This window comes from Sus scrofa, chromosome 13 (assembly GCF_054392235.1).
Source record: "Sus scrofa isolate SSC_HxYL_T2T_F1_AM1 chromosome 13, Sscrofa_HxYL_maternal_Yorkshire_Landrace_v2.0, whole genome shotgun sequence".
NCBI classification, from domain to species: Eukaryota; Metazoa; Chordata; class Mammalia; order Artiodactyla; family Suidae; genus Sus; species Sus scrofa.
In genome coordinates this window covers 84681054-84701885 of record NC_139395.1, presented here as the reverse complement: position 1 = coordinate 84701885, position 20832 = coordinate 84681054, and the positions used below count along the sequence as shown (strand labels likewise).

At 41.4% G+C, this 20832-nt stretch overlaps 1 protein-coding gene across 1 annotated transcript; it reads left to right on the top strand.

Annotated features, from left to right (window-relative positions):
* The first annotated feature begins 315 nt into the window (after nt 1-315).
* Nucleotides 316-20421, top strand: CCDC174 (coiled-coil domain containing 174). The gene is given in 11 exon segments (NM_001244302.1): nt 316-365; nt 4148-4252; nt 5637-5737; nt 9222-9280; nt 11294-11471; nt 14796-14891; nt 15895-16037; nt 16492-16586; nt 17120-17252; nt 18889-19041; nt 20112-20421. Coding segments are annotated over 11 exon segments (1404 nt in total). The 5' UTR covers nt 316-323; the 3' UTR covers nt 20411-20421.
* Nucleotides 20422-20832: the final 411 nt, after the last annotated feature.

Below are 20832 nucleotides of genomic sequence, written 5' to 3'. Positions count from 1 at the left end.
CCAATCCGCCCCATTCAAGATGGAGCCAATTGCTCCGCAAAGCCGTATGTAGACCTCCTCAAGATGGCGCCAACACTAGCCTTTTTACCTCCCGCCCTCTTCAAGATGGCCTTAGGAGTTAGCTTCATCTCTGTGAGCTCTCAGACCTTCTCAAGATGGTCACGGACGCAATACTTACCACGTTCTGACCTTCTCAAGATGGCACAAAAACGTAAACAGCGTCGCTATCTTAAAGACACTTCCGGTCGCTCTTGAAGCGGGTATTCGAGGCCTGCCGGGATACGTGAAGCGTTCGTTTTGGGCTGGGACACTCTAGGGCCACGATGGACCGGAGGAAAAAACCTTTGGACGTCACAGCGTCCTCGGTAAGTACGGGCTCCGCGTTCTCCTTGCCTCCGCCGGACAAGAATCTCGGCTAGCTTGCTTCTTCCCTCAGGGACGCAGGGTTAGTCTCCCCTCAGACGGGACCCCGGGCCTGGCTTTTCTTCTCAGACCGGACCCGGGCCTGGGCGTCTCCGTTCCAGTGTGCACCCGTGCCAGGCCGGCCCCTCAAGACACCAGCTTGAAACTGCCGTCTTTTCCGGGTTAGGAATGTTCCTGCCTCCGCTCTAGGACAGCCAGGCCTCCTTGCCAGCCTTGTCTCCGTTTCCGTCGGAGGGGACCCTTATCTGTACTCTCTGTCATCCTCCGTTTTGGTTCAGGGACCAGAATGGTCCCTCCAGGATGTCAGAGTGTGACTTACCTCCCTCCCAGTATCCCGTATGCCCCGCATCCCCGACCAGAAAGTAACCCGATATTCATACACCTGGAGGTGCGCGGCCTGGAGCTGTCAGGTCTAACAGGACAAAATCAGCTTTATTAAGTTAGTTAACTCCTGGGAAGAAAACCTGCTCTGAGTACTTGTGCCAGAGCCTGTTGTGCTGAACCCTCCCAACTGCTTTAGGAGGAAGGTGCGGGTAATATACCCTTTTTTTGTTCTGTTTTGTCTTTTTAGGGTCGCACCCGTGGCATGTGGAAATTCCCAGGCTAGGGGTGGAATTGGAGTTGTAGCTGCTGGCAGGCCTATGCCACAGCCACAGTCAACGCGGGATCCCTAACCCACTGAGCGGGCAGGAATCAAACCTGCTTCCTCATGGATATTAGTCGGGTTCGTTACCTCTGAGCCACGACAGGAACTCCCTATCTCCGGTTTTCTGGATGATGACATTGAGGCTCCGAAAGTGAAGGGGCCTGCTCCAGCTTACATTCAGAATTCTTCATGGTAGAACCAGGCTCAATCAGTCTGGTTTGCCGTGTCCATCGCTACAGGGAAATGGGGAATCCTGGAAGAGGGATGGTGCGGTATAACAAAACACACGAGACTCTTTTACATTAAGAAAGTGGGAGACCAGGAGGCACTCCTTTCCACGAAACAAAGGCCCTGGATTTTAGCCCACTTTTATTAAGGAAGATGCCTTATGTAGATTAGTGGGCTGGAGCAAGCATAGGCAAAGACAAGGGTACCTCTTAGTGAATAATAAAGGAAATTATTCGCACTGGTGCATACCTCTAGGGCATAGTTCAGCTGCTTATTGAATAGCATAGTTGATGCATAATGTCTTTGTAGGAGACCCTGTACTTTAGAACTCTGTGTCAGCAGATATTTGCCTTGCGCAGAGTTGAGCTGTTCAGTGGTCTCCAACACTGGTTGACTCCAAAGCCGCTCTGTTCTCCATTATATCAGAGCAAATTGCCTAACCTTTGGTTTAATTTTGGATTTACTGCAGAAGGTTAGGATGTAAGGGCTCTGAAGGAAAACACTGAAGTGTCCCAAATACTTAAGCCCCTTTTCCTTGTCTAATAGAGAACATTGGTGCTGGCTATTATCTTTGAGGATTAGGAACCAAAGAGCTATACAGTTGAAGTTATCCTGACATGTTCGAATGAGCTATAATGATAATATGAATGCCACCTCGGAATTGACACTTTTCTGAACATCTTTCTTTTAAAATTTAAAAGTAGTTGGGAGTTCCCCTTGTGGTGCAGCAGAAATGAACCTGACTAGTAACCATGAAGTTGGGGGTTCGATCCCTGGCCTTGCTCGGTGGGTTAAGGATCTGGCATTGCCGTGAGCTGTGGTGTAGGTCGCAGATACAGCTCGGATCCTGCATTGCCGTGGCTATGGCGTAGGCCAGCAGCTATAGCTCTGATTTGACTCCTAGCCTGGGAACCTCTGTATTCTTTGGGTGCAGCCCTAAAAAGCAAAATAAATAAATTCAAAAGTAGTCCATAATACGAAAATGTGTGGCTAGATTAATCACAGTTAACCACAATTAGTTGATGTGGTTAAGAAGGTTTAGGAGAAAAGGCTTAAGTTTTAATTTTTTTTTTTTTTTTTTTTTTTTTTTTTTTTGTCTTTTTGCCATTTCTTGGGCCACTCCTGCGGCATATGGAGGTTCCCAGGATAGGGGTTGAATGGGAGCTGTGGCCACCGGCCTGCACCAGAGCCACAGCAACGCAGAATCCGAGCCGTGTCTGCAACCTACACCATAGCTCACGGCAACGCCGAATCGTCAACCCACTGAGCAAGGGCAGGGACCGAACCCGCAACCTCATGGTTCTTAGTCGGATTCGTTAACCACTGTGCCACGACGGAAACTCCCTAAGCCTATTTTTAAAGTGATTTCTTCCAAAATAGAATTCCTTGAACTCATTTTCATTTCCCTTAAAAGTCAGTCTCTGGTGCTGGCTTTATAAGTATCCAATGTAGTTACTTTTATTATTTTTTTTCCTTGCTTTTTAGGGCCACACTTGCAGCATATGGAGGTTCCCAGGCTAGGGTATAATCAGAGCTGTAGCTGCCATCCTGCGCCACAGCCACAGCAACGCGGGATTTGAGCCGCGTCTGCGACCTACACCACAGCTCAAGGCAACACCAGATCCTTAACCCACTGAGTGAGACCAGGGATCGAACCCTCAACCTCATGGTTCCTAGTCAGATTCGTTTCCACTGCGCCACAACGGAAACTCCAATTTATAAATGCCCATGTGTATAAGTAGCTGTACTTGGATCCTTAAAAAGGAAATTATCAACATATTCTTTTTTGCAGAGTAGATAGTTGTTACTGACACAGCTGAAGGCCAGAGGAGTATTCGTCAACTCCTCTTTTCCCCTTGCCCTGGCCTTTACTGAACCCTGTTCAGCTAAACTTCCAGTTTTAAAAACATGCTGAAACATGGAGTTCCTGTCATGGCTCAGTGGTTAATGACTCCGACTAGGAACCACGAGGTTGCAGGTTCGAAACCTGGCCTTGTTCAGTGGGTTAAGGATCTGGCGTTGCCATGAGCTGTGGTGTAGGTTGCAGACATGGCTCAGCGTTGCTGTGGCTCTGGTGTAGGCCGGCATCTACAGCTCCGATTAGACGCCTGGCCTGGGAACCTCCATATGCTGCGGGTGCGGCCCTAGAAAAAAGGCAAAAAAAAAAAAAAACTGAAACAAAATTCACTCAGTCCGTTTTATTTCTAGCTCTTGAAATCTTGCCTGTCGTTTAAGACTCATTTCAAAGCCTTCTCCAATCACTCTGGACAGAAGAAAATACTCCCTTAACTTTTATGCTACTTAATTGCACTCTAAAGTCATTTATTACATCTGACTGGTATTATAAGTTGCCTTTCTTATTAGATTGTAGGCTCTTTGAGGCAGGAGTATGTCTAATTCTTGTTTGTATCCTACTTTTCAGTGTTAAGTTATGGGCATATACTGATGCTCAGATTGTTTCCTTATAGAAATGATAAATTGTTGTGATGTGTAAATGACATTACTACATGAAAAAGCCAAGTACACTGCCAGTTAGAGAGAAGGTGTTTAATGATGTTAGTTGAATCTGAATCTAAAAGATGCAGACTTCATTTACTTTATCACTCTTCCCTTGCCTAGAGGAAAGCCTTTGAATGTCAAAAGTTAAATATATTTCCAACAGAGCTGGAATGAAGTTATGACTTGTTTTTATTTTGTCCTAGATTCTACATTGAAGCATTTAATTTTATATACATCTTCGTCCATTTATAGGAGCTTGAAATCTTGCTTTGAGAATTATAAAAACTTGGAAATCCAGTCACTCACTAGAATTAATTAAATGTTTTTGTGTGCTTATTGGTTTTGTTCTAGTTGGTAGATCTTAAGGCCGAACTCTTCCGGAAACAAGAAGAGTTCAAACAAGAAAAACTTCTAAAAGATGCTGGAGTTTTGGGGAAACCAAAAACAACTAATAAGGTAAAAATAAGATCTAATTATTTCCATTAATTAAAGACATAGGGGAATTATACTGTACTTTGGTTTTTTGAAAGTGTCCATGGTGTCTGCTACACATAAATCCCTGTCTTATATTTGAACATCTGCATGAAATATTTTCAGTGTAAAAGTAGAAATAAGTAAGATTTAAAAGCACATTATAATGGTCTAATTCCTTTATACTTCTTTTGAAATAGTGCCTGCTGTTAATAAGTGGTCACTTACATTCTCATGGAAGATATCTAATTTTATGGATTTTTATAAATCCAGAGATAAACAGATAATGAAGAAATGAAGAAAATATCAGAGTCTTTTTAAGATTGTAAATTTTGGAGTTCTCGTTGTGGCTCAGAGTTAATGAACCCTGCTGGTATCCATGAGGATTCAGGTTGAATCCCTGGCCTCTCTCAGCAGGTTAAGGATCCAGTGTTGCCGTGACCTGTGGTGTAGGTCACAAATGCAGCTCTGATCTGGTATGGCTGTGGCTGTGGCTGGCAGCTACAGCTCTGATTCAGCCCCTAGCCTGGGAACCTCCATTTGCTGTGGTGGAGGTGGGGGGCAAAGAAGTAACTGCAGTTGTATAAAGAAATTCTTTTTTTTTTTTTTTTTTTTTTTGTCTTTTTAGGCCCCCCCACCCCCACAGCAAATGGAGGTTCCCAGGCTAGGGGTTGAATTGGAGCTACAGCTGCCAGCCACAGCCACGGCAAGGCAGGATCAGAGCCGCGTCTGTGACCCACACCACAGTTCATGGCAACCATGGCTCCTTAACTCACTGAGTAAGGCCAGGGATTGAACCTGTGTCCTCGTGGATGCTAGTCAGATTTGTTTCCACTGAGCCATGATGGGAATTCCCAAGAAATTCTTCATGTAATTTAGAGTTGTGTTTTGTTTTAGCTCCAGCTTTGCCATGTACAGTCTACTTACAAGATGTAGGTGGCTATTGGAGGTCTAGTTATTTCCATTAATTCATAAGATCTAATTATCTCTTTTTTTGGTTTTTTTAAATTCTAATGTACAAGTAGAGTTTTTTTGTTTTTTTTTAAAGGGCCGTATCCATGGCATATGGAAGTTCCTAAGCTAGGGGTCAAATTGGAGCTGTAGCTGCTGGCCTATATCACAGCCACAGCAACTTGGGATCTGAGCCGCGTCTGCAACCTACACCACAGTTCACAGCAACACTGGATCCTTAACCCACTGAGTAGGTTAACGCCAGTGATTGAACCTACATCCTCCTGGGTACTAGTCAGATTCATTTCCACTGAGCCATGACAGGAACTGCAAGTAGAGATTTTTTTACAGTCTATAAGTAATTGTCTACTTTTTTTACAAGTAGACAATTTTTTTATCTTTTAAAATTATTCTCCAGAAACCAAGTATTTGGAGCAAACAGAATGCAGGAGTTTCTAATCGAGCTGAGAAGGATGCTGAACAGAAGCTAGAAGAACAGAAGACTTTAGACAAAGCAAGGTAAAGTTCAGCTCTGATAAGTACAGTTGCCTTTGCAGCTATCCAAGCAAAGAAATGAAAGTTCAACTTTTACTCTTTTTGACTTAAAATTTTAATTTTTATCATCATTCTCATCAAATACTCTATAATTATAAAATACACTCTGAAAATAATATAGTTTGAGGACATATTTATAATCTTGTAAGAAGATAAGACATAGCCTCAGTTTAAAAGATGAAACAGCCCCACTTTGAGCCCCTGTTAGGCACTAAGGTTGTCAGCAAGTGTTTAAGAAGTGTCCTCATGGTGGTGTGGTTTGGGGCTACTAGGTACAATAACATTAGCATTTAGAACCTAAATTTCCCACCACCTTTTTAATATGAAAAACTTCAGAATATTTGAAGGAAGAGTACAGTGAACATTCTTATACTTTTCACCCAAGTTCTCCAATTAACATCTTTTTTTTTTTTTTTTTTTTTTGTCTTTTTGCCTTTTCTAGGGCCACTTCTGCAGCATATGGAGGTTCCCAGGCCAGGGGTCTAATGAGAGCTGTAGACACCGGCCTACACCAAAGCCACAGCAATGCAGGATCCGAGCCACGTCTGAGACCTACACCACAGCTCACAGCAACGCCGGATCCTTAACCCACTGAGTGAGGCCAGGGATCAAACCCCCAACCTCATGGTTCCTAGTCGGATTCGTTAACCACTGCGCCATGACGGGAACTCCTCCAATTAACATCTTTTAAAATTTATTTTTTCCCTCCCTCTCTCTCTCTCCTCAGTGTGTGGAGCAACTTTGTTAAACATCATGATACTTTACCTCTAAGTATTTCAGCATATATCTTGTGAGAATAAGATGCAGGACATCATCCTGCATAACCACAGTTCTGCCATCCTACCCAAGAAATGTAACACTGATAAAATAGTATCATATGGTCCATTTTCAGATTTCACCCCGTATCCTAGTACAGGGACTCTGATCACTGCTGTGTCATGGCTTTGATCCCTGGCCTGGGAACTTTCACGTGTTGCAGGCATGGCCAAAAGAAAGAAAAAAAAAAAAAGCGAAAACAAAAAATAAACCTAAAGCAAGACATTTAATCCAAGATTCAAAGATTACACATTGCATTTAGTTGTCATATCTCTTTAGTCTCTTATAATCTAAAACAATTCCCTTGCCTTTTTGTTGTCTGTTAGGCTATTGATGTTTCATTAGTCCAGGCGAGTTGTTTCATTAGTGTCCCACAATCTTATTAGAGTCATGATAACTGTTTTTGGTAAGGATACTATCGAGGTGATGCTTTATCTTTCCCATTGAATAACATCAGGAGGTTCATAATGGCATTTTAAGTTATTATTGATGATAAGTTCGATCACTCCATTAAGGTAGGTCTGTTAAATTTTTTTCCACTGTAAAGATACTTTTTTATATTTGTAATTAATAATAATCTAAGGAGGGAAACTGAGACTGTGAATATCCTGTTTCCCAACATATTTTCATGAGACAATTTTGTTATCATTGATGTGTCCTGCCAGTTATTACACTGATGGTTTCAGAGTTAAGATTTTTCTAATTCTGTCATTTCATGCTTGATATTTTGCCATTCCGTTCATTAGCTGGCCTACTTCTGCAGAGAAGAGCTCTTTCCTTATTTGCAGTGTCACCCTGTATTTAGAATCCCAATTACATATGCCTCGAGCATGGCCAAGAATAAGAACAAACATAAACAGGCATAGACAGTTCCATGAGGCTGTAAGGCCTTAGAGAAGTTACTAACGTCACCAATGACTTTCATCTATGAAAACCAATGGCCATTTCTTTGTTATATCTTCCCTGATCTCCTGTCATAACTTTGAAACCATCAGTGTAATAATCGGGGGAAATCTGCTTTTATTTCTTCCCTTCACAGTCTGAAATCCTCTTTTTCGTTTATTTATTGTCTTTCTCCCTGTCTGGAATGTAACCCCTGTGAAGCTGGGACTTTGTGCACTAAACAGAGGAGGCATGTAGTCAGTACTTGTGAATGAATGTGTAAAATGAAAGAGGAATCTTTCTGACTTGACAAAAAGGATATAGCAGATGGCATGCTTTACATGCCTTATCTAATTAATCTTCATTACAACCCCTAAGAGGCAGTGCTATCTTTCTCATCTATTACGATGTGGGAACTGAGGTATAAGAGAGGTTGTCACTTGTTCCAGAGCATGCAGCCGTGTGTCCAAGGGACTTTATTGCCTCAGGATACCATTAGAAATGAAATTTTCCATTATGATTGAATGTGATCCTTAACAAACAAAAGCTCAGATATAGGGTTAGGGTTAGGGTTGGGGCCCTTTACCATCAAGTATTTCTAGAATAAAAGAGTTGTCAGTTTTACCCACTAAAGAATAAAACACCAGAATTAAGCTGAACAAAATTAACATGCTATATTGAAATACCAGGGTTGATGTTTGTTTTTTATTAGCTATTTGTCATTAATAAATTACTCATGCTCCATGTAAAACAGACGTTGTCATATATCTAGTAGTCTTCTAAGAAGTTGGTCTCACAAAGGAACCTATCTACAAAACAGAAACAGATTCACAGACGGAGAACAAACTTGTGGTTGCTGAGGAGGAAGGGGTTGGAAGAGGGATGGAGTGGGAGGTTGGGATTAGCAAATGTAAGCTATTATATATAGAGAGTGGATAAACAACAAGGTCCTACCATATAGCACAGGGAACTGTATTCAGTGTTCTATGATAAACCATAATGGAAAAGAATACTAATGAATATATATATATATATATATATATATATATATATATACACACACATATATACATTTTTGTGATTCAGTTATATATATATATATGTGTGTGTGTGTGTGTGTGTGTGTGTATATATATAAAATTCCTGGTTGACCTATGTGATAGTTTTATATGTATATATATATATATAAAACTGAATCACTTTGCTATACAGCAGAAATTAACACAACATTGTAAATCAACCATACTTCAGTAAAAGCAAAAAAAAGAAAAAAAGCTGGTTTCTAGCTTCCTTAGAGAGGCCTAATAAGCCATGGAAGACCAGGGACCCTTCTAAAAACAGTAATGCAGAGTTTACATGGAATTTGGTGATTTAGAAGGTTGCAAATAGAAAATGATTTTTGTTTAGATAGGTCTTTTTTGGGCATTTAAGTTGCATTTAAATTAAATTGGAATCTGAATTCATTCATTTATTCATTCATCCACTACTGATTGAGCAGGTATTGTTTTGGGCACTGGCGTATAGTCATGAATAAGAGAAATAGGGGCCAGGCTCTCATGCAGCTTACTTTTAGTTGGCAGAGCAAATGTGGCTGAGTCTGAGAGTCCCCTCAGCTCTAGTTATGCCACCTTATCGTAAGTCCGGGCCCCTTGGGAAGATTGCTGCAGTAAGGCTGAGGGTGGGACAGCCTTACCAGGAGTGGCAGTGATAAGACCATTTCTAATATCTGTTGTTTTTTTTTTCCTCCTAGGGAGAAATTAGAAGAAAAAGCCAAATTATATGAAAAAATGACTAAAGGAGACTTTATAGGTAAATATAATTATTTATTTACATATCCTTATTTTCTGTAATTCATACAGCTCTGTGGTATTTTTATTATTTATTAAGATAATTGTAAGAATAGGGAGCAGTTTAAGAAGTAAAACTGATTATTTTCTGCATCAGAACAGAGACAAAATTAGCAATAATTTTTGATTGTCCCATTGGTGCTGGGCCACATATTAGGTACTATGAAGGGACAAGCCAGAACAGTGTAAGCAGAACTCTCTGCCTCTACCCTTATGGGAGGCTATCATCAGTGGAGGAAAATCACACAGAACAAAACAAATTTAGGAAACCAGGTCTAATTGGACCACAATTACAGTTATTGCTATGATAAAAAAAAATGGGGAGGAATTATGGTTATGTCAGGGCACTGGAGTTGTTTCCTTTTCCCTTGTTTTTCTCCATTTTTTTTTTTTTCTGTAATGTGCTTATAAAATAATAAAAAGATCCCCCTTTCCTCATTCCTGCCCCAGAACAAGAAAACCCAGCCTATGGTTAGACAATAGTAGAAGAGATTTTATAAGGCAATGCATATTTTATTGCCTTTAAAAAACTTGCATATATAGAAGTCTTTAAGGAAAAGGTGGCCCCGATTGGGGTTTTAAAGGCTTTGGAGAGCTAGAGAGAGTGGTTCTGCAGGGGGAGAATGGGAAGAACAGATCAGAAGGAGGAGAGAGCCAGAGCTGGCAGGGCCAATTAGTGGGGCTTGGCCCAGGGTCAAGGAAGGTGGGCAGTGGGGCATCAGGAAAACAGTGAGGCTGGACCCTGATCATGGGCTGCCCACATAGTGGAGGCTTGGTCCCTGTGTGGTGGGGAGCCCAGCATGCTCTCAAAGCCAAGGCCTATGAGCAAGGCTTGCTTTCCTTCTGAAGAAGTGACAGGGTGTCCATCAGCCAGGAGACCTCACTGTTACGTGGTGGTCTTGTAACTCAGGTCAGGGAGAGTGCATTTCTTTCCCGTTTATGTATTTTGTGATCCTTTTTTTTTTTTTTTTAAAGTTTTTTCATTTGATTCAAACTTTACGTATATTGTTAATGAAGACATCAAGTCCAAAGAAGTGTGCCTGTGGACATGGAGATATGGTTCTCTCCCAAAGCGGTAGACCCACTTACACTAGGCATATTGGACCAGCATGTTTGGGCGCATGAAGTTTTGAAACCTCAGCTATTCTTTACTGCACGTGGGACAACACCTGCCCCTGGTAGTGGGAAACCTAATATCTATTCCTTAGAGTTTAAATCCAGCAGAGTTCAACTTCATGTGAATACTTCTCCTATCCTAGGTTAAAGTCCTAGATTGCTAGAGTTCCCACTGTGGCACAGTGGGTTAAGGATCTGGTCTTGTCTCTGGGGTGGCACGTTTTCGAAGGTACAGCTGAAAAAGAAAAAATAAATAAAGCCATGGATTGCTACTCAACTTTGGGTGTAAGTTTTAGCTCATGTAGATCATAAGCTGTGCGGGCAGGTAGCACCTTACATATCTCTGTATGTCCTGCAGATCTTGGCACCATGCCTTGCCTGAAAGTGGTGTTCATTGTGTTGACAAGAATTCAGAGGAGTTCTTTTACCTAATATTATAACTCTTAAAACACTTGCCGTACCACAGCAATATAATTAGGGTTGTGGGATATGGCCCACATGGCTAGAGCGATGTATTACCAATAGCCACAAAGTTTTATTGTTCTGGGCTGATGACATGAGAAATCTAGTTCTGCTTCTGTATTATGTAATTAGCTATATGAACCTTCTGAAATCAAACAGATTTGTTATTGACAAGGCAGCAGAAAACTTGAGGCTTTTAAAAGATTTTTTACATGGTATATGTGTCCAGTGGCCTCTCTCTCTTCCCTGCCAGGTCCCAGGGTGGCTCTGTGTCTTTGTGAGCAGTTGGGGGCAGCGATGTAGCTGCTCAGTGATGGATATAACTGCTTCATATCTCTTCCACGTGTGTTCTTTTTCTTTGATGTCAAGAATCTGAAAATTGGTTTCTCTATCCTAGATGAAGAAGTGGAGGATATGTACCTTGTGGATTTCACGCAGAAGATCATAGACAGACACAAAGAAATGGGAACAGTTGGTGCCAATAGAGATTCTAGAAGGACAGGAAAAAGAGATGATGATGAAGAAATCCTTTCTGAAAAAGATATCCCTCCTCCCCAGGACCCCAGTGAAGAGTGGTCGGTGACTTTATGCCATTTGGTTGTATTAATATTGTCAGACTTGTATTTACTTTTTCAGAGTCATGTTGTTTGGTTGTTCTCAAGGCATTTCTATTTTTCTTCAGTTTTCTTTTTTTTTTTTTTGAGACTCTACCTTAAGTAGGATTGGATTTATAGATGTAGAAGTAGTAGCTCCAATGAAGAAATAATTATAAAGACTGAGCCCCTGGAGTTCCCTGGTGGCCTAGCAGGTTAAGGATCCGGTGTCACTACTGTGCCTTAAGGTTGCTGTTGTGGCTTGGCCTGGGTTTGATACCTGACCTGTGAACTTTTGTTATGCCAGGGGTGCAGCCAAAAAAAAAAAGGACTGAGCTTCTGCCATGTGCCAGAAGCAGAGGCATTAATATGTTGTGAAAGAGGTGTTTAGGCAGAAGGATGTTCCTTTGTTACCCATACTGCTTCCTGACCCGTGTCTGTATCCAGGCACTGTGGAGCATCACCATGCAGGTAGCGTGATCTGTTTCCAGTGAAAAGAGGCTGGCAGAGCTGACCCAGTGAGCTTTACTCTGGCTGTGCAGTCTAGGCCTCATGGACCGTGTTCAGGACAACACTGGATCCACCTTTCTCTGGTGATGCAGTCCTGATCCAGTTCCTCCCCTTTCTAAGCTTCAGTTTCCTTACCTGTAGAACAGGGACAGCAATGCCTGGTTCCTGTGATGTTGACCTTCAACCCTTTTAAGAGTATTCTAGGATTCCTAGGAAACTGCTGTCTGTGGAGTATAAGCAGGCATTTAGTTTCCCTACCATTCACCTACATGAAGGCAAAATTCAGAATAATTTCAATAATAAAGATTTACAAAGTTAGTCTTTTCCTTACAAAGAGACCAGAATGAAAATTCTATTATGAATTTCTTTACCTGAAAACTTGTCTAGGAACTCGTTCAGAAGGGCTTAAAGTTGCATGGAAATGCAGAGCGGCTGAGCCTTGGGAGTAACCCTGCCTGTTCTGCTGGTGCAGAGCCCACCCACCCCCCTTCAGGGCTCAAATGTCCTCATCATGGGGCCGTTTGTTAGGACCTGCCCAGGATTGTTGGCAGTAGTTGTTGACCTTCTGTCAGCTGTTAGCTCTGTGGGCAGGAGTCACTTATGAGTGAAGAGAGCAGTCTTCCCTGCTAGGGAATGCAGAGAACTCTCAGCTTCATGCTGCTGGGGGGCTTCTTACCTGCCTCCTGAAACACTTACATTTGGGTTGGGCTAAGTGGCTGCATGCTCACTCTAGCAGCCAGAAGAGGAGCACGTGCAATGTGGTCTCTTCCATCTATGCTTCTCTTCATCATTTCTAGTTTGAGTGGTTTCTCCTTTCTCTGAACTCTAATAGCACTTCCTGCTCCTTTGGGTCTTACCTTTTATTTATTAATGACATGTAAATCCTTATTATCAGATGAAGATTGAAGCAAACTTTTGGTATTCTTAAATATCCTGCCTGCTGTTTGTTAGGAGCATTTCATGGGCAAGTGCCTTAGCCCTTAGCTCCTCCCCCCACCGCCGCCCTGTGAAGAAGGAGTAACTTTGAGCTCTCCTCTGTCACTCTTGGGTGCCTCGGGTCATTGTGTTGATGATCACATGGCACAGTTGGCCGTTGCCAGCTACTGTTCTGCCACTTCAGTTTTGATGGGATCCGTGTATTTTGGAGGCCTTCTCTGGAACAGAATAGCCTATGATTGCTTTTTCTAGCAGAAATCTCATCTCCTTTGAAAGGTTTAATGTGTTTTTTATTCTCTTATTAATGCCTATATGCTTGCAACCAATTTGTTAGTGATTTGAAAAGTTTGGAGGGCAATCGAAGGTGTCACATGCCACCATATGGTGAAGGAAGATGCTGTGCAAGCAGTTCTCACACTTTTTTTTTGTTGTTTTTTAGATTAAGTTCCAGAATCGTAACCGCTAGTAAAATCCTTTTGGTAGTTAAGTTCCAGGTGGTAGAAAAATCGTTCCATAAAAATACTGTAAATAATTACTCAGACCATCTGGCTAGATGGTTTTCATTCTCCATTCATTGAAGGGAAAAAAAAGGAAGAAAAGAAAGAAACTGCTTTCTGCAGTTGGAGATTTTATTTACTTATAATCAGCTTTAGGACTGTAGTTATGGATTCCCAAACATTCAGATTTTAAGTGATGGGCTGACAATTGGAAATAGCCTTTGTGAGAGGAAAGAAAAGACTAACGGAAGCACAGCTACATGCATAGGAATCTGACTTTGAGTTGGTCCAGCAGCAGTGCTGGCCCTTCTGTGTTTTTAGTCCCATGCCAAAGGCTATATGGGTGATTTCCCTGCTGGTAATTTAAAAAATTTAAAATCTGTTGCATCATAATGCAAAGGAAATGTTTTCCTTGAAAACCTGCCCTTATTTCCTTTTGAGGGAGTCTGAGTATTTCATTGGCCTTGCTGGCTTCCTGGCTTCCCTGCCTAGACAAAGGTGCTTTGGGCAGAGACGAGGAGATAGCACAGACTGGCCTGCTGTTGAGGCTCTTTTGTGATACAAAATGTGTGTTGCTTGGCTTCATCCTAGTTAAAAAGAGTCCCTAAAATACATATTAAGACATTGCTAATTCATTGGGAAGAATTGTACCAATTAGAAGGAATAAAAGGTCAAATTTGGGAAGACTATGAAGAAGTGAGCAAATTGAGAATGTGGTACAGAGCAAAGTTGTTATAATGCTGATAAAGTAATTGGGTTTGTTTAAACCAGATTAAAGTAAGTTCTGAGATGTTGCAGTGAAAGTCTGTGTGGGCTCTTTATCTTTGAAATCAGAGATGTACATGATCAGTCATTTTCTACAGTTTCTAAAACTAAGATTAAATAAAAGGTACAATGAGGAGTTCCGATTGTGGCTCAGCGGGTTAAAACCATGACTAATATGCTTGAGGATGCGGGTTTGATCCTGGACCTCACTAAGTGGGTTAAAGGGTCTGGCATTGCTGCAAGCTGCCGGGTAGGTTGAAGATGCAGCTCGGATCTTGCATTGCTGTGGCTGTGGGCTTATGCCGGTGACTGTAGCTCTGATTCAGCCCCTGACCTGGGAACCTCCATATGCCATGGGTTCAGCCCTAACAAGAAAAAACAAAAAACAAAAGAAACAAAACACAGGCACAATGAGCTGATTGTGTGACACCTTTTAACTCTGAAAATCATGTTCTTACCAATGGTAGTGTTTTCTCAGGTTGAGGGTTTTTCTTAGCATTAAAGCCTACATTACTTCTTATCGTGTACCAGCTCCCTGACTTAGAGAACCGTATGTCATGTCCAAAGCCTTCCTCACACCTTTTCACTTTTATTTCAGGGTGGATTATGTGGATTCTTTAGGGCGATCACGGCGCTGTATGAAAAAGGATTTGCCAGATCTGTTGGAGATGGATAAAAACCTTCAGGGGAGGCTGTAAGTATGTGACATGCAAAGTTTTGCCCAGGGGAGAAATGTGTAGACACAGAGACTGTTTTTTGGGCAAGGCTTTTAGTTAATTATCCTTGGTGCTTTGGTAAGGAGGTCTTTTTTGAGTGTGTAAGAGTATTTGCAGATGCGCTTTTTTGTGATTAGTGTACACACATAGTCCATACTCAGGGAACAGCCTGAATGGTTGATTCTCCATATTGTGGAGCTACTACAAGGGATGAGTTGGAGCATACCTATTGACTTGGAAGGATGTCTGCTTACAGAGTAACAAATAGAGAATGAGCCCACAACACAAACCACTGTGGTGAAAGTGTTTAAGGCTATGCCCTTGGTTATCCCACAGCAGGTGGGGGCAGGGAGGGAATTAACTTTATTAACTTTCTCTTTATACATCTTTGCATTCTGAAGTAAGGGCTTATGGCTGGAATTTTTTCTTTGGGGCTTAATACACACCTAAGAGGTGATTTGCTAAAATATTCCAAGAAACCAAATTCTCCTCACCCAGGATAGCTTTAGTGTGGAAAGTGTTGAGAAAAGGTCCCCCTTGTCTGAGTCCTCCACATTCTGGTAGGCCTGGGTTCAGCACAGGGAAGGAGGTGCAGAAGCAAAGCTCTGAGCTGTCTGACAGGACAGGAGGCACTGCCTGGGCACTGCTTCCTTGGCTCCGCCCTAGAGACCATCCAAAGGATGCCCTGAGTTCCTCCTACGTGCCTCAACTGCTGCCCTCCATTCAGCCCAAGGCCAGGGTGGGAAGGACGTGATTCATCTGAGTGCTGAGGCAAGTTCCTTTATGGTAATGTAATAAGTCAGCTGCTCAATTTAAGAAAGGTGAAAATGGTTTTTGCAATCTCCCAGTGGTATTGTGGGTCAGAAACCTCTGTAAGGAACTGCTCTTCAAACAATTACTCATCCATGTTCCTGCTGCCTAAGCTGAAGTGTTGCTGTGTCACAGCTCTTACCTCAGGTGTTTTTTGCTCTGTTCTCCTAGTTTTGTTAGTCCTGCAAATGAAAAAACTTTACTATCTGAAGATATGAGAAAAGAACTCCAGCGCCAGCAATGGGAAGAAGAAGAGAGAGAGGCATTGAGAAGGCCAATGGGGCCCGTACATTATGAAGACATTCGTGAAAATGGTATAGTCCTCTGGCAGCTTTTTAGTTCTTTTTTTTTAAAATCTTGAACGAATGGCAAGCATAAAGGGATGTATTCATAAAGCAGCAGCTTTCATGTAAAAATAAAAGACTTTTCTTTTGGAATTGAAAATACCCCTTTGTTTAGTTCAGAGCCTAAAAAGTACTCATATTGGGAGCACCTTCCTAACAGAGGGTCTGTTAATCCAGGAATTTGATCCCCAAGAGATATGAAGAACAGTCTAAAACTGAAAAATTAATGAATATTTGTTATGTTTTACCACTTGACAAACAAGAGGAAAACAGCTTTTTTTTTTTTTTTTTTTTTTAAAGCTGTTCTGTAAAAAACAACAACAAACTTGTGTCAGATATCACTGTGTTCCTTTTTGCTTTTGGCCTAAGTCTAATTCACTGATGAGGGAAACTTAATCTTTTGGATAATTTTGACTAATTTCAGAGGCCCGGCAACTTGGTGTTGGATACTTTGCATTTGCCCGAGATAAAGAGTTGAGAAACAAGCAGATGAAAACTTTAGAAATGCTGCGTGAACAGGTATAAATTAAACTTAAAGTTGACATTAACGATTTGAGCAGTTTGGTTTCTTGTTGGACTATAATGCCTAAAATCTAGTAAATTAGTTAGAAATTTATATTGCTATTCAGAATGCAATTATAGGCTTCATAAAAGTAATTGCCGTATTATTTTGGTGTTTCAAGCTTTGTAGTTCTTCAGAAGTAACCTGTATAATTTGGTGTTTTAAATTCTGTTTAAAAATGGCACTTTTGGAGCAGCCTGGGTGAGGAAAATAGAGTTATTAAAGAGATTAAAGAGTACAACAGAATTGGTTGGTTCTCTTGAACGTTAAGCCTTCCAGGATGCTTTGTGAACTCTTAGTAAACTTCAGAAAACCTCAGAGGTTGTGTAAGAGGACTTAACGGGTCTTCACTTTGAAGATCTCATGGATGGCGGCTTAGAGGTGGCATGAAAATCATTCAGTCTATTTTTAGAATAAATTAATTATTTCATCCTTTTAAACAAATATTTTGAATATGGCTAATAACATTCTCATTTTCTCTTCTGTTCAGACAACAGATCAGAGAACAAAACGAGAAAACATAAAGGAAAAGCGAAAGGCTATGTTAGAAGCGAGGCTTGCCAAACTCCGACAAAAAAAGATGAAAAAATCAAAAGAAGATGGAGCAGAGGAAGAAAATACAGGTAAATCATGGCTCATGTTTTTAAACCTCAAAAGGAAAAATTTTAGTTCCGTTGATGGCTTAATAATAGGACTGGCAATATGATAATCATCCATCTAGCTTATTCTCTAAGCAAGTAGGGCATATCAGAGGTATTCCCGGGAGCAGTTTTTATAACCATAGTGGGCTTTAGTTACACTCCAAAGAATGCTTTAGGCTGTATACAAGGGTAAACAGTATACTGTGTCACTTCTTAGAACAGCACGGTTTATAACTGAGACTTATTTGGAGGTAAGATATCTAAGTAGAATACTTAAAAGATATTTTAAGATAAAATTTAGTTGTGCACATACATGTTTTAGGCCTGTTTTCTTTTGCAGTAGCTATAGTTTTGTTATTATATTTTAAAGAAGAAATACATCCACAATGTCAGATAATAAAAAAAAAAAAGAATTCGCACTCATGGGTATAGATAGCTTACCAAAGGACTGTTAAAATGCTTGGGAACACTGTTAAGTACTGTGGTCCAACTCACTCACTGGGTGAGTTATGCTAGTCTGGGCTAAAGTGCCCAGACACAGAGACTAGACTGACTCAAACAAAGGGGACTTCTGCTTCTTTAGTTTGACACTTCAGAGCTGGTGGGCATCCAGGGCTCTGCCCTGGATGGTCCCTAAAGGCTTGCCCCCACCTATACAATCACTAGCTCCTCAGTCCTGTTTGTGATCCAGCCCCGGGGGAAGAAGAGGGTGAGGAACCAGCTTCCTTTTTAGGAACGTGAGTTGGAATCACACACAGCCACATGTTTACATCCCAGTGGCCAGAACGTAGTCCACGGGCCACCCCCAGCTACAGGGGAGGTTAGGAAATGGCCTCTTGAGCGAGGTGCTGCTTACCCAGCTGTAGCTGGGGGTCATTCTAGTCCCAAAAGGAGGAAGGGGGTGTGCTGTTAAGGACGTACAAAAGCCTGTGCTAAGCCATGGGCCGTTTTCTAATTCTGTACCTACTTCAGTTTAGCTTTGAAAGGAGGTCAGAAACACTTAGGAGTTGGAAACTCATCTGTTTAGTTTTGAATAAATGCTCTCTCCCTGTGGCAGGTTAAGCTCTGCATGTTGTTTCTCTGTTTTTGCTCTGCTCCCAAACATGTTATTTCCACAAAAAGTGCCACCACAGTGTTTTTTAAAAATCTATTCTTTTAAAATATGATCAAAATGGAATAGACTTCAGCCTCTGGCCAGGCTGCAGCTCTTCATCACCCTAAGTTTATCTCTGCTTTGTCTGAGACTCTTACTATAGTTGAGTAATTGGAGGGAGTTTGGTCTTTCAATTACTAGTCAGGGGAAGTGGAGGAATAGTGGGAAACACAGAGACTTTGAAATCCATCCAGCCTGGGTTTGCATCCTGGCTTTTGTCCCTTTCTAACTGTGTAGCATTTCTGAACTGAGTTTTCCTTACCTTTAAAATGAGAATACCAGTACTAACTTTATTAGGATTGTTACAGAGTTAAATAAACTGTTGCATACAGAGTACTTATTTCACTCCCCAGAACATGATAGGTGCTCAATAAATACTGGTTATTGTGTTAACTCTTAGGATTAATTTTTGAAAATAATTTTAAGCTTTGTTATAATGAAGTCTTACTCTCTTGCCAAAAATAGATGGAGGTGTCATTGGGCCTTTGCCACCAGAATCAGAGGTCATGGCGACTCCTTGTACAGCTGCCCAGAGTAGCAAAGTAGAAGTCATCGTTCAAGAGAGGAAGGATACCAGGCCTGGGGTGCCGCACATCCGGGAGTGGGACAGGGGGAAAGGTAAGGGCAATGGTTCTCCTGAGAAGTGCAGTTTTGGTGAGTCCTAGTGGTCCTTGGAAGCTTAAGGAATTCTCCAGATCCTGAACTAATTTCTTCTCAATACCCAGGCACTAGCTGTTTGTAGACTGGAGCACCAGAAAGTATGATTATAAAAAACCAAGGTCTACAAGGCATCATGCCTACTGGATTGGGCTTTTTTTTAAGAAGCACTTGAGGGAAGGTTTCTGAAGTCGGTGCTGTCCCCATATGGTTTTACAGCTTTGGGATGATATTTCTTAGGAACCACTTTTAAACATCTTATGAAGGGTTGGTATTTTAATATACTCTGTGTTTTTTAGCAGTCTCTTTTATGTTCAGTTGAAAACAGTCTGTGTCCCAGTGTGTTAATCTGGATTCATATATGATTCCATTGGGTTATACAAAATTTTCTGTACATTTGTTCTGTAAATACACCATGGTGCCCACAGCAGCCTTTCTTTGGGAGTAGACTATGGTTTATGCCTTTTTTGAGAAAAGTCATCTCAGTAGCACATTAGCTCATATTGTTGGAGCTAATGAGATCCATGACAAAAGTAAAAGATGCAGATGGGTAAGTAAGTGCCTTTGGTTATTAGTGCCACTGTTACAAATAGTGGTAAAATACTAAGGTAGATTTGGATAGGTGGCCTTTGTGCCCTCTAAAACTCAATAAAGGACAAAATTTGTGTTTTGGTGTGAAGTACACATAACATCATGTCAAACAAATTATCTGAGTGCTTAATTTTTCAATATTTCTCCCTCAGATACAATTTCAGTACTTTTTGGCATTGTCTCCAGAGCCTATCAGCCTTCTTTCTCCGGAAAGCCTTCCTTGAACCTTTCTCCATCAGGAAGTTCTTACCCCATTTTCTTAAACCTGGTTCCTTATACTTTTGTAGGTATTTTGTATTTAGAGTTTTGTTATTGCTGTCCTTGTTCTCCAGAAAATTTAAGGTGCCCTTAATATTTTTATTACAATAAAAAGTAGTAACAGTAAACATTCAACTGATTCAATAATCACTTCTAATAATTCACTTTCTTGTTTTTACTAGATTTTTCCTTTGGGTACTGGTCGAAGAGGCAGTCAGATCTCCGGTCTGAGAGAGACCCTGAGTTTGCTCCCCCATCGGATTACTTTGTGGGTCAGAAGAGAACTGGTTCTCTGAGTAGCCAGACATGGAACAGACCTGCACCTGCGCAGAGTGACCCAGTGCTGCACTCTGGCCAGAGCCAGGACCCCGCCTCTTCACACTCATCATCCACTCCTTCCCCCAGTGGCCCACCACAAGCCCCGATGGTTACTTTTGAAACTCTGGATGATATGATATCGTATTATAAACAAGTGACATGAATTTAAGAACATTGTAACTTGAGTCTGTACTGCTGATGGTACCTTCCTCTCCCAGAGCAGGGAAAATAACTTATAAGACCCAGACTTCAGGGTGTATTTGGCAGCATGGAAGAAAGTGGTACTGTGGCAACTCTGGCTACTGTTCATTTCTTTCTAATTGGTATGCACATGTGTTTCTCTGGATTTACGTGTGAGCTGAGATAGAGTAGGAATATTCTGAATATTTGATACTAAGGAGTTTCCTATCCTCTTCATACCCACTCTCATGACCTACTCAGATTTAAGGGCTCCATTTCTTTCTTTTTGCCAGAATCAGTTTGCAGATGTCTTTGTTCTAGGCATTCAGCTTCCAGATCAGTTGATGGAAGAATTCTTGCCTGTCAGATGGTGGCAGATGAGGGGACACTGGGAAGCAGGGGAAC